Source organism: Sebastes fasciatus, chromosome 17 (assembly GCF_043250625.1).
Source record: "Sebastes fasciatus isolate fSebFas1 chromosome 17, fSebFas1.pri, whole genome shotgun sequence".
NCBI lineage: Eukaryota > Metazoa > Chordata > Actinopteri > Perciformes > Sebastidae > Sebastes > Sebastes fasciatus.
In genome coordinates this window covers 3,944,109-3,960,302 of record NC_133811.1, presented here as the reverse complement: position 1 = coordinate 3,960,302, position 16,194 = coordinate 3,944,109, and the positions used below count along the sequence as shown (strand labels likewise).

Here is a 16,194-nt window from a genome sequence, read left to right as displayed (position 1 = left end):
GGTCATGCCGTTCTGTGAAAACTCACCATTTGAATAACTTTTCACCCTTAAGGTCTTAAGATGGTCCTGACCAAATTTCAAGTCGATCTGATTAAATCTGGAGGAGTTTGTTAAAGTACACAGCCTATAAAACGCTAAAAATGGTTGAAAATCGCACATTGAATTAAAAGTGGCTGACTTCCTGTTGAGTTTTGGGCAAACCTCCAAGAGGCTTTTTTGTGTGTCTCCACATGTTACATCTGCCCGCCAAATTTCATACATGTAGGTGAAACTGGAGCGAGGGGCTCAATTTTTCCAACTTTCTAGGGGTCGCTAGCGAGCCATTTTGCAACACCCAAGCCCGAGACCATTAAAATACTTACATTTTTCACCGCGTCTGATAAGTGTGACAAGTTGAACAACTTTTTCAGCATGGCAAAGGCCTCAAAAGGCGATTCATTTGCATGAAAAGAATAATCCTTATAGTTTCAATAGAGCCTTCGCTGGCCCTACATTGTCGGTGCTCGGGCCCTAATTAGCTTCAGCTGAGAATGATGTTTGTCATGGTTAGCCATTGATAAAATTCAGAGGTTTGCCACATAAATGTTTTCTAAATTGCTCTTTGCTAATAAAAAAAGAGCTAGGAGTGACGAAAGGGGCAATAAAGGGATTCACTGGTGTCAGAATTGAATAAGTATTTTTAACAACTAGTGACCAGATCCAAATGGAACTGGCTATCAGAAACCAACCCAAGTCGAACTAGAAGGCCACTCGGAGAGCGCAGACCTCTGCCAAGGCTATGCTCTATCTCGCAACGTTAACAAAAGTGACAAATAATGTGCGTATCTGCCATATTTGTAATGGGTTTTCCTTGGCCCATGCTATGCCCTTCTACTACTATCTTGTTGCGAAGGAGGCTCAATAACGAAAATCTGTCATGGCCGTTTTCAAAGGGGTCCCTTGACCGCTGACCTCCAGATCAGTGAATGTAAATGGGTTCTATGGGTACCCATGAGTCTCCCCTTTACAGACATGCCCACTTCATGATAATCACATGCAGTTTTGGGGCAAGTCATAGTCAAGTCAGCACACTGACACACTGACAGCTGTTGTTGCCTGTTGGGCTGCAGTTTAACATGTTATGATTTGAGAATATTTTTTATGCTAAATGCAGTACCTGTGAGGGTTTCTGGACAATATCTGTCATTGTTTTGTGTCGTTAATTTATTTTCCAATAATAAATATATACATACATTTGTTTAAAGCAGCATGTTTGCCCACTACCATGTTGATAAGAGTATTAAATACTTGACAAATCTCCCTTTAAGGTACATTTTGAACAGATACAAAATGTGCAATTAATTATTTTTTGAATTTTTAGGCATAAAACTAGTCAACCTACTACTTCAACATGACACGTTGCGCACACGTTGCAGCCTCAATCTAAGAATGCAAACATGGGCCTTCAGAAGCAAATATCATTCATACTCTATTGTGCTGCTGGATGTTATGAAACAGGTCTATATTTGGGAAACAATGACAAGATATGAAAGAGACACATAAAGGCAGCTTCTTAATTCAGTTCCCGGCAGAGGAAAGCGGGATGGTGCTCAGCTGTCGGACTATAAAGAGCATAACCCATTGGTATGGAAAAACATGCTCAATACAAACAATAGGAGTGTTCTTATCTAGGTATTTACATTGTAGAAGGACATCCAGATGGAGGTTGCATGCACACACACACACACACACACACACAGACAAACACACACACTTCTCCCAGCTAGATTTCCATCTAGGGAACAAATCAGACCATCTATTTTATATTTTGTTTGGCTACATCTACTGTCCTTTGTGTATCTATGGAAAAACACCATCAATTGTGATTTTCTGAGATATTCACTGCTAGAAAGGGCATCTAGATAAACACAGCAGCACCCAAACAGCAGACGAAGAGAGAGGGTCACTGTATGGAATTATCACACACCGAGCGCCAAATGTCAGTAGAATTGATCTTTGATACATAAGCAGGGATAAGCTTAAAGAATACAATATAAAATGTCCACCTCACAGTTCTTCATCCGAACATCATTATGTTTAGATTGTTCTTTCTACACACAACAAATCATAGACACAGGTATACTCTGTCTCCATCACACACACACACACACACACACACACACACACACACACACAGGAACCTTGAAACATATCAAGGATAATCAAAAATCTAACAAACAGGCTATGTAACATGTTTTTCATACTGAATGGAGCATTGAAGGAAACAGGAAGTAGAGACAGAGAGCTCATAGAGACACAGATGAAAGGTCTTAAAGGTCACATATTATGCTCATTTCCAGGTTCATAGATGTATTTTAATGTTGCACTAGAACATGTTTACATGCTGCAATGTTCAAAAAACCCTTTATTCTTCTCATACTGCAGCCTGAGTCTGCCTGCCTCAGAGACTAATTCAGCCTCTGTCTGAAAACCACTGATTCACAGCCTGTCTCCTCCCACTCTGCTCTGATTGGTCAGCGTTTTCTGTCAATCTCAACAACAACAGCGTCACCCTCCCCCTCCCTCTCGGAGCAGCTCTGGAGAGAGAGACGAGTGGAGAGATAGCAGCTAGAATAGAGCTTATAAACCACTTTAAAGTTTATAAACCAGAAACTTCACCCAGCGCACGTTACCGGAGGAATCTGATCAGAAATCGGCGACACATGATGAACATCTGCGGTCCAGATTCCAGGTTTTCCTGACGGTTTCTCTCAGGTAAATAATGCTGTTTATATCTCTGTTAGTTAACTCAGTGTTTACCTCATGCATCAACTCTGTAAACCGTAAACATACACTCTGTTTTACGTCTGTCTTTACAGATCCATCTGTGAGAAATGACCGACAGAATCATCCCAGAGGAGAGCAGACAGCTGTGGGCAGATGGCTCTGTTTACATGGAGATACAGAGCTAACCCGGTAGCATGTAGCTAACCCGTTAGCATGTAGCTAAATGCTAACGGGTTAGCTACATGCTACCGCTATGACACGGTGTGTAAACACAGCGACCATCAGGGTGGAAAATAGAAGATGTGAAACAGTAGTCAGTTCATTATTTCTGCTAAAAGATAAATGTATGGAAGATCAGAGTAATGGTATATTATTTACAGTAGTAGCTGTCTCTGTGTTACCATGACTACAGACCACCGGAGCTTAGCTTACCATAGTTACCAGAGCTGAAGACTTTCTCCTGTACCATGTCACATAACTAACTAACAGGTGAGATGATTACAAATGCTGTGAATAATTAATATTGTCATCTGTCAACTCAAATAAAGTTTGACTGTGAAACAGAAATGTGTTGTGTTGCTTACAAGTCACTATTTACTACCTGTAATCTGCTACATGCATGACATCAAATATATATAATATATAAATATCATCTGTTTAAACAGTGTAATTACATAAAGCCTTTGTGAAAGAACATGTTATATTTAGATGATGGGAGTACATGAAGCCTGTTCTGCTGGTTCTTGCAGACTTTGCTCAAGTTAGGTTGAGGAGGAGAGACAGTGACGCGCTGTGGGGCGGGGTCAGCTACTGAAGGTTCTCTCTGGTTCGACCAGGAAACCCTTACATGGCTTGCATTTCTCTAATGACGTCAGAAGAGAAGGAAAAAAAGCGATTTTTTTTTCTGCACCCATTTCCGGACAAACGGAGGAGGAGAAAAAGAGAGAGGATGGTCTTTTATGATACTATGGTGGCCTGTAGACACACTGGGGACAGATATTGATGTTTAAAAGACATGGAAAAGTGCATTTTGCATAATAGGTGACCTTTAAAGTGGAGGATATGACTCAACTCATATTGGCTACTGGATTAATAGATCCAATGCTTAGGAAAAGTATTCAGCTCCCTTGCCCTTTTTATGTTTTATTGTTTTGCAACGCTGAATCACAGCGGATGTAATTTAAAAAAAAAAAAGTAGAAAAAAAGAGCTGGTCCACTGTTCCACAACTAGGACAACATGTCCTCTAGGGGTTTAAATCACCAGTTTCATCACGATACGATATCATATTGATTCTTTGGACAACGATACGGTAGTTGTCGATATCACAAAGTCTGCCACGATACGATTTCATTGAATTCAGGGGCCTGTGATTGATATGAAACAATATCATACGCCCATTTAACACAATCAGTTACATTTATATCAACTCAAAAAAAGCAACTAAAAAATGTGCATGCACGCATGGGAAAGGCCCTTTCTAGAGCCAGTTGGAGCAGAACCAGAGTGTTGAGCGAGTGTGTGTATGTGGGAAGTGAATGGTGAAGCAAGAGAGAGAAAGCGGCGGCGACGGCAGCAAGTAACGTTATCAACTTCGGCCCAGGCAGGAAAAGTTAACGGTTTGGTTTGTCCGTTCTGGGCTACTGTAGAAACATGGCGGTGCAACATGGTGGACTTCGAGGAGAGGGGGACCTGCTATTGGAGACAGCCCTAATATAAACAAAACTAACGAATACACGATTCTTATTATCAGGTGATTATACACTAAAGACAACATACTTCCCTTCCATTTCTGCCAATAGACCCCCCTAATTTTACCTTTAATTATTAATCAGAGTCTCAAATTGATAGTTCAGTATACTAAGATCATACTATTTTATGAGACTACATTAATTGGCTATCATTTTCCCTTTGTTAAGAAGGGTGTCGCCCCGATTGATTTAATATCAATTAAATCATATTATCCCATATAATTAACGATTTTTGATCATTATCAATGAATGTTGATAGCCATAAGGCATTTTTGAGCTCCTGCACCAACAGAATTGTAGTGCCCCGTTATTATTAATATAAAATAAAATAATAAAATATATTGATAATTTATACATTTTAGTGATATTAATAATTATCTATAATATTTGTTAATAACAAGACCAGCTCCTACCTGCATCCCCAAAATACAAGCAGCAGAGAATGAGGGATGCAGATAGTTATAGTGAGTGCAAGGACAATAACAGAGGTTAAAGGAATACTTCACCAACAGCATCACCATTTGTATACCAGTAAGTCACCCTGTGTTACCTTGAATTCTTGAAGGACACTTTGTTTTTCTCAAATGCCTCCACGGTTTAAGGGACGTGGGACATGTTATGAGCTTGGATCTTGAGTTTCATTTACCATCATCATGAATTGTATTCATTTATTTACATTTTTTAATCTTTACTAAATGTTCTGTAAAAAGACATGGAAGTAGTTTTCTTCAGTCCCACTAACCTGTCACAGTTCTGTAGTTCGTACGTCCACCTATTTCACATATTGTGACTAGGGCTGTCAAAGTTAACTCGATAATAACGCGTTAACACAAATTTGTTTTAACGCCATTAAATTCTTTAACACGTTAATGCATCTTGCAATTTTTAGGTTGTACCGGGCTCAGTTTCAAAAGCTAGAGTGAAGATACTGACACGAAACTAGAAAAGGAATCCATTGGTACCAACCATGTCATACTAGCTTGTCGCGAATGAGGATAAATAACGCTCCAAACTTACAATAAATTTTGGCGAGGAAAAACTGTCATGGCCGTTTTCAAAGGGGTCCCTTGACCTCTTACGTCCAGATATGTGAATGTAAATGGGTTCTATGGGTACCCATGAGCCTCCCCTTTACAGACATGCCCGCTTTATAATAATCACATGCAGTTTGGGGCAAGTCATAGTCAAGTCAGCACACTGACACACTGACAGCTGTTGTTGCCTGTTGGGCTGCAGTTTGCCATGTTATGATTTGAGCATATTTTTTTAATTTAAATGCAGTACCTGTGAGGGTTTCTGGACCATATCTGTCATTGTTTTATGTTGTTAATTGATTTGTAGTTAATTGATTTTCATAAAGCAGCATATTTGCCCACTCCCACGTTGATAAGAGCATAAAATACTTGACAAATCTCCCTTTAAGGGACATTTTGAACAGATAAAAAATGTGTGATTAATTTGCGAATATTCTATGGACAGTCATGTGATTAAATATTTTAATCAATTGACAGCCCAAATTGTGACATTAGCTGAAGTGGAAAATATTCCTCATCTATAGGAGAACATTCTTCATCTATTGAGCGACATGGCCAAGTATACAGCCAAGAAATTCAGGTCTTGAAAAGGTGTCAAGTATGCGAGGCATCTAGTTGTATTTTCACAATTTTCACAAATTCCTTACAACACTGAATCACAAGGTGTATGGCTGGGATTTAGTTTGACACTGAGCAACAGAACCCCATCTGTAATTTTCCACCTTGTCGTGTGTCCCTGTGACCCTGGTCACAGTGTCCTCGTAGGATGACTCAAGGCAAATTGTCCCCAGCTAATGAGCCAGACCCAGAGTGATTCAGGAAGCCTTATACATTAAATCAACACCATTGGCAAAGAGTCACCTCGCCTGGAATAGGAAGATTGGGACAAATTCCTGTAGCCAGGCTCCAGGTGGAGCTTTCAGGCGAACGTTGGACCCCTCAGGAAGAGAAGGCAGGGCCTCGCTCAGACTGTTTTCAAACGGGGAGGAGAACTGCTGACATAGACTCAGGGATATAGTTGGTCAGGGAAGGGAGAACGGCGGGACACTGCTTTTCACTTACTCCTTAAAGGAATACTTCACCCACAACATCACCATTTGTATATCAATTACTCACCTCGTGTTACCTTGAACTCTTAAAGGACACTTTGTTTTTTCTCGCTTGCTTCCACGGTGAATGGAGAATATAAAAAAAAGGAGAAAAGTGAAGTAAATGGGGGCCATTTAAATGTGGTCCCCATTTACTTCACTATATCAAGACTTATATCCTTTCTTTAATTCTTCGTTCACCGTGGAGGCATGCAAGAAAAACAGTGTCCTTTATGAATTCAAGGTAACACGGTGTGAGTAATTGATATACATGTGGTCAATTGTGGGTGAAGTATTCCTTCATTCCGGGCGAGGTGACTCTTTGCCAATGGTGTTGATTTAATGTATAAGGCTTCCTGAATCACTCTGGGTCTGGATCATTACCTGGGACCTTGAGAGACCCTTCGAAGACACTGTGACCAGTGTCACAGGGACACACAACAAGGTGGAAAATTACAGATGGGGTTCTGTTGCTCAGTGTCAAACTACATCCCAGCTACACACCTTGTGATTCAGTGTTGTAAGGGAAAAAAAAGGAAATTGTGAAAATACAACTAGGTGCCTTGCATACTTGACACCTTCTCAAGACCTGAATTTCTTAGCTGTATTATACTTGGCCATATCGCTCAATAGATGAAGAATGTTCTCCTATAGATAAGGAACATTTTCCACTATAGTTAATGTCACAATACGTGAAATAAGTGGACGTACGACTACAGAAAATGTAATAAATATTAAAAAAAATGTAAATAATGAAATACAATACATTTTAGTGAAACTAATCTGACTCAAGATGCAAGCTGATAACATGTCCCAGGTCTGTTAAATGCCTATGTGCATGACTACTGCACATAGTCAATATTGATGGGGAGGTTCATGGGGTGTAGACTACCAGTATGTGAGATCTCTGTTTTTGGCTGGACCGCAGAGGGCCAGCCCTACAAACGCAAAAGTCTGTCACTGAGTGACTGAGTGACTGACTGAGTGATGAAGTTACACGATTGGTCGACCGAGTGTTGGAGTTTCCTCATTGGCCGTTTCTCTTTCAAAATGAAAAGGTGGGAACAGTCCGACTCACGAAACTTGGACCAAGCTGTCAAACAAGGCGATCTTGTTCTAAAATGAAACGGGATTCGGCAGTGGCATCGCCTATTTCTCACTTAAAATGGTTCCAGAAGTAGATTTTGGTGGATTGTTTGGACGGAATAACAGAACGTTTACGAGCAGGCCGCCATGTTCTTTCCTGTTTGAAACGGCGAGCAGAAAACTAGGAACTAATCAGGTGCATTCCATATCACCGCTTGAACAGCCAGTTGAGTGGAGCAGCGCGTCCCCTAGTGTCCAAACCGGACCTGGTGGACATGTACCGCTGGATTTAACATTATAGACATGACCACTGACTATTTGTGTAACAATTTAGACACAAATTCACAGACTGACCATACACGGTCCAGACATATACTAAGTTCTGACCGAGTCTTGTTGATATGAGGCTGTGAACACACAGGGGAATAAACATGAGTGGAGATGGAAACTGTTCCTTGAGTTGATGGTTTGTGGCTTCCCTGTTCCCCTCATTCAGAAGCAAAACAAAACTGAAATACAGCTGTAATGTACAGCATCATGAGGTTTCCTGTGTCTCTGCTGTTTCTTGCTCCTGAAAATACTGAAATCAAAAAACAACTTTGCACACCTTTTGTCATTTTTGATGATCCAGGCGCTGGCCTCTGGGTCTACAGATGCGTGTAGCTGGCCCTCCAGTAAAGGAGGGAAACCCTGAACTCCGAGCCTGATGTTGTCTGCCTTGAGCTTGAACTGCACCTCCTCTTTGGTGAAACCCTCGGGCATGCGCACACACACCGTGATGTCCTCCGCTGTCTGCTGCCAGAAGTAAATGGGATCTGAATTCAAATAGGAGAGAGAAATGTATGGTGCTAAAGTTAATGAGATGAAATGAAAGTCCTGTGCCGGTTGTTTCAGAGTCATACATAAAACATCTAATAGAGTGCAGGAGTTGAGGGGAATTACTTCTGAATATTCAGCGACACTGCAGATGGGAGACTATTAAAATAAATGAATTATCATCCCGCGAGGGGGCACTACAGGGGCCTAGCTCACAGCGAAGCTATTAATTCTCCTGCACAACTTGACATTTTAACCTGCAGTGTTGTGCAGAAATATCCTGTCAGTCCTAAACTTTTCAGATTTTGTTGTGCTACTCGTAGTAGTTTACTTGCAATCATCCTTTTATTGATTTATTTTCAGATCAAGGTGAACAGTTTGAATTTGTCAAACCTCTAGAGAAGGAGTGATATTAAATCACTATAGATATGTGACAATCTTAGGTCTCAATTCTGCATACTGAACCACAGAATGGGTAAAATACACACTGCAATATGGACCTGCGGGTACTGTGAACATCTAGGTGGAAATGAGATCATGAAGGCAACATTAAAAAACATTTGTATTTTTTTATATTAAAACCCTAAAATGTTAAAATCAAAGGATTTCATTAAAGGGGACATATCATGAAAAAACACACTTTTTCAGTGCTTGTGCACATCTGGGTATCTGGAGTTCCTACCAATCCACAAACTGTGAAATAAGACAACCCAGTCAGTTTTTTGTGGGCTGTCTAGATCAGAAAACATGTGATTCAACAAGCCATTCAGATTTGGTTCCCCTTCCTATGTCACATGCAGGCTCATCAGAATATACCGCCCACAGCTTGACAACTACCTTTGCAAAGGTGCACCATATTTTTCTCGCAAGCCAATCAGAGCAGACTGGGCTTTTTCAGGAGGGGGGCTTAAAGAGACAGGTGCTAAAACAGAGCGTTTCAGACAGAGAGATATGTCTCCTTTAAATATTCATAACTAAATCAGCAACAATCAACTTTTGGAGAAAAAAAAACTGCTTACCTATTACTTATTAAGAATTTAAAGGGGACATATCATGCTCATTTTCAGGTTCATGTTTGTATTCTGGGTTTCTACTAGAACATGTTTACATGCTTTAATGTTAAAAAAAACCCAAAACTTTATTTTTTTCATCCTGTCTGTCTGAATATACCTGTATACCTGTCTGAAACGCTCCGTTTTAGTGCATTTCAACAGAATGGCAACGGAACTGCGTTGCTAGGAAACAGTTTGGGTCCATGTTTACTTCCTGTCAGCTAATGTGATTCACATACACTGCAACATGAAATAAACTGGGACACATTTAGAATGTTTACGTTTAAAACTGTGAAATTGGTCTAAATATTGTAATTTGTGACATCACAAATGGACAGAAATCCTAACGGCTTGTTTCAAACGCACAGTTTCTGAATACAGGCTTTGTCTATTTCTCCGTATATTGAGTGTTTTGATACTTTCACAGTATTTATATATAACTTAAACCTGCTTTATAATACAAAAGACATGAAAATCTCACTTTTTTACAATATGGGACCTTTAACACTGAAAAACTCATGGGGACTGTGTGGGTGTGGTTTGATCCGATTTGCGTGACATATAAGCAAACAATCCCATAAAGGTTTTTTTGAGACGGAAAGCAAATTTCCGCCTCACATCATTCACATGAATTTGGACCGCTGGACCAACCAGGCAATGTACGTACCAACTGTACAGACATAAGGACACAAGGACACAACAAACAACTGTGTCTGTCTGTGTTCAATCTCTGCCTGAACTAAGAACTCACCAGAGACAGGGACAGTTCTTTCTCTTATTTCCCTCCAGTGTCTCTCCTTTATCCTCTCGTCTTTGTACGTTTATGAAAAAGATTTCTATCGACTTTGTGTGTAATCGTTGTACCGTCATACCATAGACCTACAACAATGATAAATAAAAATGAAAATGTTTTAAAAAATCCACAGGGAGCCACTGGAGAGGGGCTAAAGAGACGCATGTGGCTCCGGAGCCGCAGGTTGCTGACCCCTGAGCTAGACGGTTGATCTGCACACCTGTATTGGCACGAGGCAGCAGAGGGGGGGAGCAGCAGCAGGCTGACGGCCCGCTGTAAGGAGCCGGGAATGAAGACTGGAGGGAGGCTAGCTAGCTAGCTGGCATATAGTCCATCTATGAATCCGTGACACACGTTGAGTAACAGCCCCCTCATTTGCATTATGACGCAAATGTGTAAAGAAATGTATAAAGAAAAGAATACAGAAAATAATAAGATTGGGGAAATAAATAGGGGGTGAAATGTAAAGGGAAAATCGTGCAGAAATAAATACTTAAATAAATAAATATATACATTTAAAAATAAATTTAAAAAAATGCAAAAATGAATAAATAAATACAAATGAATGCAAAAATAAATAAATTTAGAATTTAATAAAAATGAATAGATAAAAGGAAAAATGAAACAGAAGAGTAAATAAATGAGGGAATTAATACAAAAATAAATAAATAAAGAAGCAAATTAAAACAGAAATATAAATGTATGTCACATTTTATCAATTAATTAATGGCTACATTTATTTTTAATATTATTTTGCTATATTTAATGACATATTTATATATTTATTGAGTAATTTATTAATTTATTTTTTGATCTTGGCAGGTTCCGTCCTCCATATCTGAGAGGTTTTAGTACAGGTGAGAATGATATTTCCAAAACCCTGTTAACAGATCTTAATTAAATTTAGTGCAACATTGGGCCATCGGCCAAGGAACATGTGTGCGGCTTTTGGTGTGGATCAGAGCCAGGTGCTGAATCATGATTTCAATATTGCTATGGTAAATAAGGCTTTTTCCTCATGAGCTGCTGCTCTTACTTGAATTAAAAAAAAAACTGGCACATACAGTATATAGTTGTGCCAGCAGCGTTTCAATTCATATCCGGATTTAAAACTTTATTTTCTATTTTTCAAATTAACATTTAGAGTGTTATGAGAAGGCACAGTCTTCAACTTCTTCTTTTATAGACCTTTTTTACAAACATGACGGCTGCATATCCGCTCCTTCTTAACAAGCAACTAATCTGTTCTCACCATTGCCCACATTGTTAAGAAGCCAATTTTCTGTTGCCTCTGACTCAGCACCTCCACTGGCCTGTTAGCAGTCTGTGATGCACAATCAAATCATTTTTTTTTGTAGTCAATGACAAAACCTATACTGTGTGGCACTCTATAATGAAACACAATAGAAGTCATCACAGAGTGAAAATGAGAACAGATGTATAGAGGAGGAGGTCAGCAGGCCATTTTTGTTACATGCCTTGTTGGAAAACGTATGAACAGCAGCTTGTGTCCTTCTTTAACTTCTTTAACAGTCCACAGATGCTTGATAAAAATGACTTTGGCTGCCAAGTACATAATCATAAATGGGGCAAACAATCCCATCGCAAATCTGATCGAAAACTATTTTGCAGCCTTGTGCTTAAAATCGCATTTTCAAGAACGGGCAGAGATTGTTCACGGATAAATATTTCTAAAATAAAGCCCCTTTTGAATTCTTCTTTCACCAGCAAAGTCCTTTTCATCTGCTGCTGATCAGAAGGGAGATTCATACATTATTTTCTTTCAGGCAACAATTTTTCTATTTTTTCGGAGTTCTTGCCTCGGGTGAAAGGTTTCCTCCTTCCTGTTATGTAGCTGCAAGGCATTTACAAAAGGAGAATAATACAGTGACCCCATCCCTGAACAGTCAAACCTCCTTTCACCAGCTGGGAAACAGAATAATAATCCAAACTTAATTCAGAAATACTGCTTAGTATGCTCTAAACAACATATGGTTAGATTCCGCTGCAAGGAACACCTGGGGGACTTTCATTTTAAGATTCACAATCCTAGACGGCCAGACAGGAGACACCAGGGAGGCAGATAATATTCAATCCCTCATCTGAATTAGTAGGCATCGCTGTGAGTGCTCAAATGAAATGGTAAATAGTAAATCAATAATTAAATTATTTGTGGTATTGGTAGTTTACCTGAGTATTTCCATTTGATGCTACTTTGATGCAACTCCTCTATCTTTCAGATGGAAATAGTCCTCTATATTGCACTACATGCATCTAGTTAAAGGGACAGTTTGTAAAAATCTGAAATTGCTTGTTAACAGCGACACCTGTGGCAGTTAAGTCAACGAAAGTCAGCGTCCTGTTGCTCGCGCTTTTGCTCGCTCTACATAGACATGAACGAGCATCGATCAAAACAGTGAGGCGACACACGTCAGCTAAAAACACAATTCCACTCTATATTTCAGCTGCTTGGCAGTAATGTTAGCTGACCAGACGAAGGTCTCTCCATGAATCAATGCTGATCCTAGTGTTGTCTTTTCCTGCTTCAGCCTCCCGACCGCGGCCGGAGGGAACAGGGGAGACACCGGAGTTTTGGTCGGCGACGATAACGTTTCTCTCTGCGGAGCCCCGTCACTTCACAAGACACGGGAAACCTCTGTTGGTCTGGAGGAGCTGCAGCATTTATTTATGCACAAACGTCCACTGTACATTTACTAGATATTCTCAGAGCTAAACTAACTCTTCTGCAGTGTGGAGTGAGCATGCATGCACGTGAGAGTGGAGCGAAAGAGTGAGAACGAGCGCGGTGTGTGAGTGAAGGCAAGCAGAGGAGCAGAGTACAGCAGAGACTCCGGCCCTGGAGACCAAAGTTACGGTCTCCCCCACGTCCTCCGACCGCGGCCAACACTGTTTAACAGACGAGCTTCACTAGATAGAACTTTGAGGTTTTGGTGCTTCCGAGTAGTTTGTGTTGGAGTCTGAGTCTGAACAGCGTAGCCACACGCGAGCGCGCATGGGACACCGACCCGCAATGATTTATACGTGTAAGAAGTTACAAACAGTCCCTTTAACAAGTACAAACTAAATATTATTTATTCCAGTCTCTACTTTTCACACATTTTAGTTTTTGACTGTTGGTCAATGAGCAATTTGAAGACATCACTTCTAGTAACATGCATTTGTCATTGTTTGTGACATTTTTAGACAAAACAGTTCATCGATTAATCAACTATAAAACAAATATATTAATGAATAATATTTATCAATTATAGGCCTAAACATAAATCCCCAATTCTCACTCTTTCACTGACTAAACTAAACAGGCACTTTAATGCACCTCTGAGGGAGGGAAGAAAGATCCTGGCGTGGTTGTGTGTGTGTCACCGACACACAACGTCAGTAGAAGCAGTAATAAATGGCCTTGACACGTATCCCTGTAGAAAGACACAGATTATCAGACGTGACAGAGACCCCAGTCTGATTGGGGATATTCTGCTGCCTGCTCAGGCGTTTCTATGGCTACAACCCGACTAGTCAGCTTGTGCCTCTTAAAGGTAATGAGCGGAAGAAGCCAACGTCGCTCGACTGAAAACAACCAGATGCAACTGCATGATGAATCTTTACCGGAAACAGTCTCATCACAGAAAATACCACGAAATGAGTGGTGTGGTGATATCATATCATTCATGGAGGGAGGCAGGACAGCAGGTCAGAGAGTCCAGATGATGTTTGTATTTCACTTTGTTTCAACAGATTTACAGATGGACTGGCTTGCTCTTTGGCCACTTTCAGACTGTGATCTTAACAAGAAAAAAAAAGAAGAAAGATGGCCCTTTGTCGCTATTTTAGTGTTTTAACATGAGTCAGACTGTGTCAAATATTCTGATGTGACATCAAAACTTTTCTAAATTAGTTCTGCATTCTGAACAGGAGCTTTCAACAAAGAGAGCCACGGTCTGAAATTAATAGTGGCACTGAGGTAAAGACCGAAAAGCTGCAACTGGACTTCATTGCAAAAGGTTAAAAAAAGATCAACATTATAATAGTGAAAAAAACTTACAGTGACACAGGAGAGGGAAATTAAGATTACTTATTGGTTTTGATAAGGACTGTCAAAGTTAACGCATAATAACGCATTAACTCAAATACATTTTATCGCCACTAATTTCTTCAACGCAACTTGGTTAGGTTATAGTGGGCTCAGTTTTAAAGAGCGAAGGAGGTTAAATAACGCTCAAAACTTACGCAACATTTTGGCGAGGAAAAAACATTTTCAAAGGGGTCCCTTGACCTCTGCCCTCCAGATATGTGAATGAAAATGGGTTCTATGGGTACCCACGAGTCTCCCCTTTACAGACATGCCCACTTTATGATAATCACATGCAGTTTGGGGCAAGTCATAGTCAAGTCAGCACACTGACACACTGACAGCTGTTGTTGCCTGTTGGGCTGCAGTTTGCCATGTTATGATTTGAGCATATTTTCTTATGCTAAATGCAGTACCTGTGAGGGTTTCTGGACAATATCTGTCATTGTTTTGTTTTGTTAATTGATCTCCAATAATAAATATATACATACATTTGCATAAAGCAAAAAAATATTTGTCCACTGCCATGTTAATAAGAAAATTGAATACTTGACAAATCTCCCTTTAAGGTACATTTTGAACAGATAAAATGTGTGATTAATTTACGATTAATCACGTTTAACTCTGGACAATCATGTGATTAATCGCGATTAAATATTTTAATCGATTGACAGTCCTAGTAAATAGTAAACACAGTACCCATAACAACTTTATAAAGCGATAATATGTCGGAGCGAGTGTTTTCAACACGTTATGGTGATCCTCCACCCGACTCAAAAATAACCAGTCGTGGCATGAGGAAGAGTTGTGATGTGAAGAAGAGAAATCCATCCTAAACACAGATTACTGTGGTTAGTATAGGTTTCTTCTTTCTAGCAGTGTGATTTCTCAGCAGCACCTCTGACCCACCTGTCTTCTCCACCTCCATGGGCTCCGGGTCAGGCAGCTCCACGGGACGACCGTCCACATGTGTGAAGGCGAACGGTTTCTCCGAGGCCACCATCAGCCCCTTCCCCTGCGGCTCCACCGCTGCATAGTGAGGCACAGACTTCCCCCTGAGGACCCTCCTCTTCTTCACCTCGTACTTCTTCTCCTGACCTGCAACCAAAGGATACAGTGTTGAAAGGTGTGAAGTAATCTTGTCTTCCATTAAACTCTGAGACCCAAGAGGGGACTCCATCATCATTGACATGTTTCATGTCAGAGCTATGTAGAGAGTTCAGGTTATTTTACTGGACTCCCAAGAGTTGAAGTCGCTTCCATCAGGGCAGAGGTAAGAGGAATATACAATCTTTTATTCCATTAGCTTTTAGCTCCTTGAACAAAATGTAACTGGTCTGCAACCTGGTGTGACAGTGAAGGGGGCGGGGGGCTGTCTCCTGGTTTCATTTTTGCTCTGTTTAGATTTTCTTGGTTATAAGAGATGACATCAACTTCTGTATAATGTGCATTGTTTTGTATGTATTGCTATCATTTTATTTATTGCTGTAGTTTTCGTAACTATTGTTCATTTGTCAACTGACTATAAACCAAACTGCTCCCTACTCTACTTTCTAACCACCGTCGGGTATCCACGTATTACTACAATATCTCAGGGCAGATCCATTATTTCGTTTTTTTTTTAGGTTTTAATATCATTTTGTAGCTTCCCAGTGGTGTTCCTTATGTATTCAGTTTTGGTTGAAGTACGTATATTTTAGCGTGAAAATGCTATATTTCCAAG

The 16,194-nt window shown here is 40.1% G+C and overlaps 2 protein-coding genes across 3 annotated transcripts in view; one reads left to right on the top strand and one right to left on the bottom strand.

Annotated features, from left to right (window-relative positions):
- Nucleotides 1-16,194, bottom strand: part of nudcd1 (NudC domain containing 1) — a 65,702-nt gene that overhangs the window by 32,462 nt on the left and 17,046 nt on the right. For both annotated transcript variants that reach the window (XR_012590743.1, XM_074614410.1), the window contains exons 5-6: nucleotides 15,381-15,569; nucleotides 8,331-8,538 (exon numbers count right to left, since the gene is read on the bottom strand). Coding sequence is in view for 1 of the 2 variants with exons in the window: in XM_074614410.1 (XP_074470511.1) it covers nucleotides 8,331-8,538; nucleotides 15,381-15,569 (397 nt within the window). In the remaining variant the exon portion in view is untranslated. The remainder of the gene's footprint in view (nucleotides 1-8,330; nucleotides 8,539-15,380; nucleotides 15,570-16,194) is intronic.
- Nucleotides 1-16,194, top strand: part of trhrb (thyrotropin-releasing hormone receptor b) — an 84,920-nt gene that overhangs the window by 55,330 nt on the left and 13,396 nt on the right. The gene's annotated exons all lie outside the window — the stretch shown is intronic.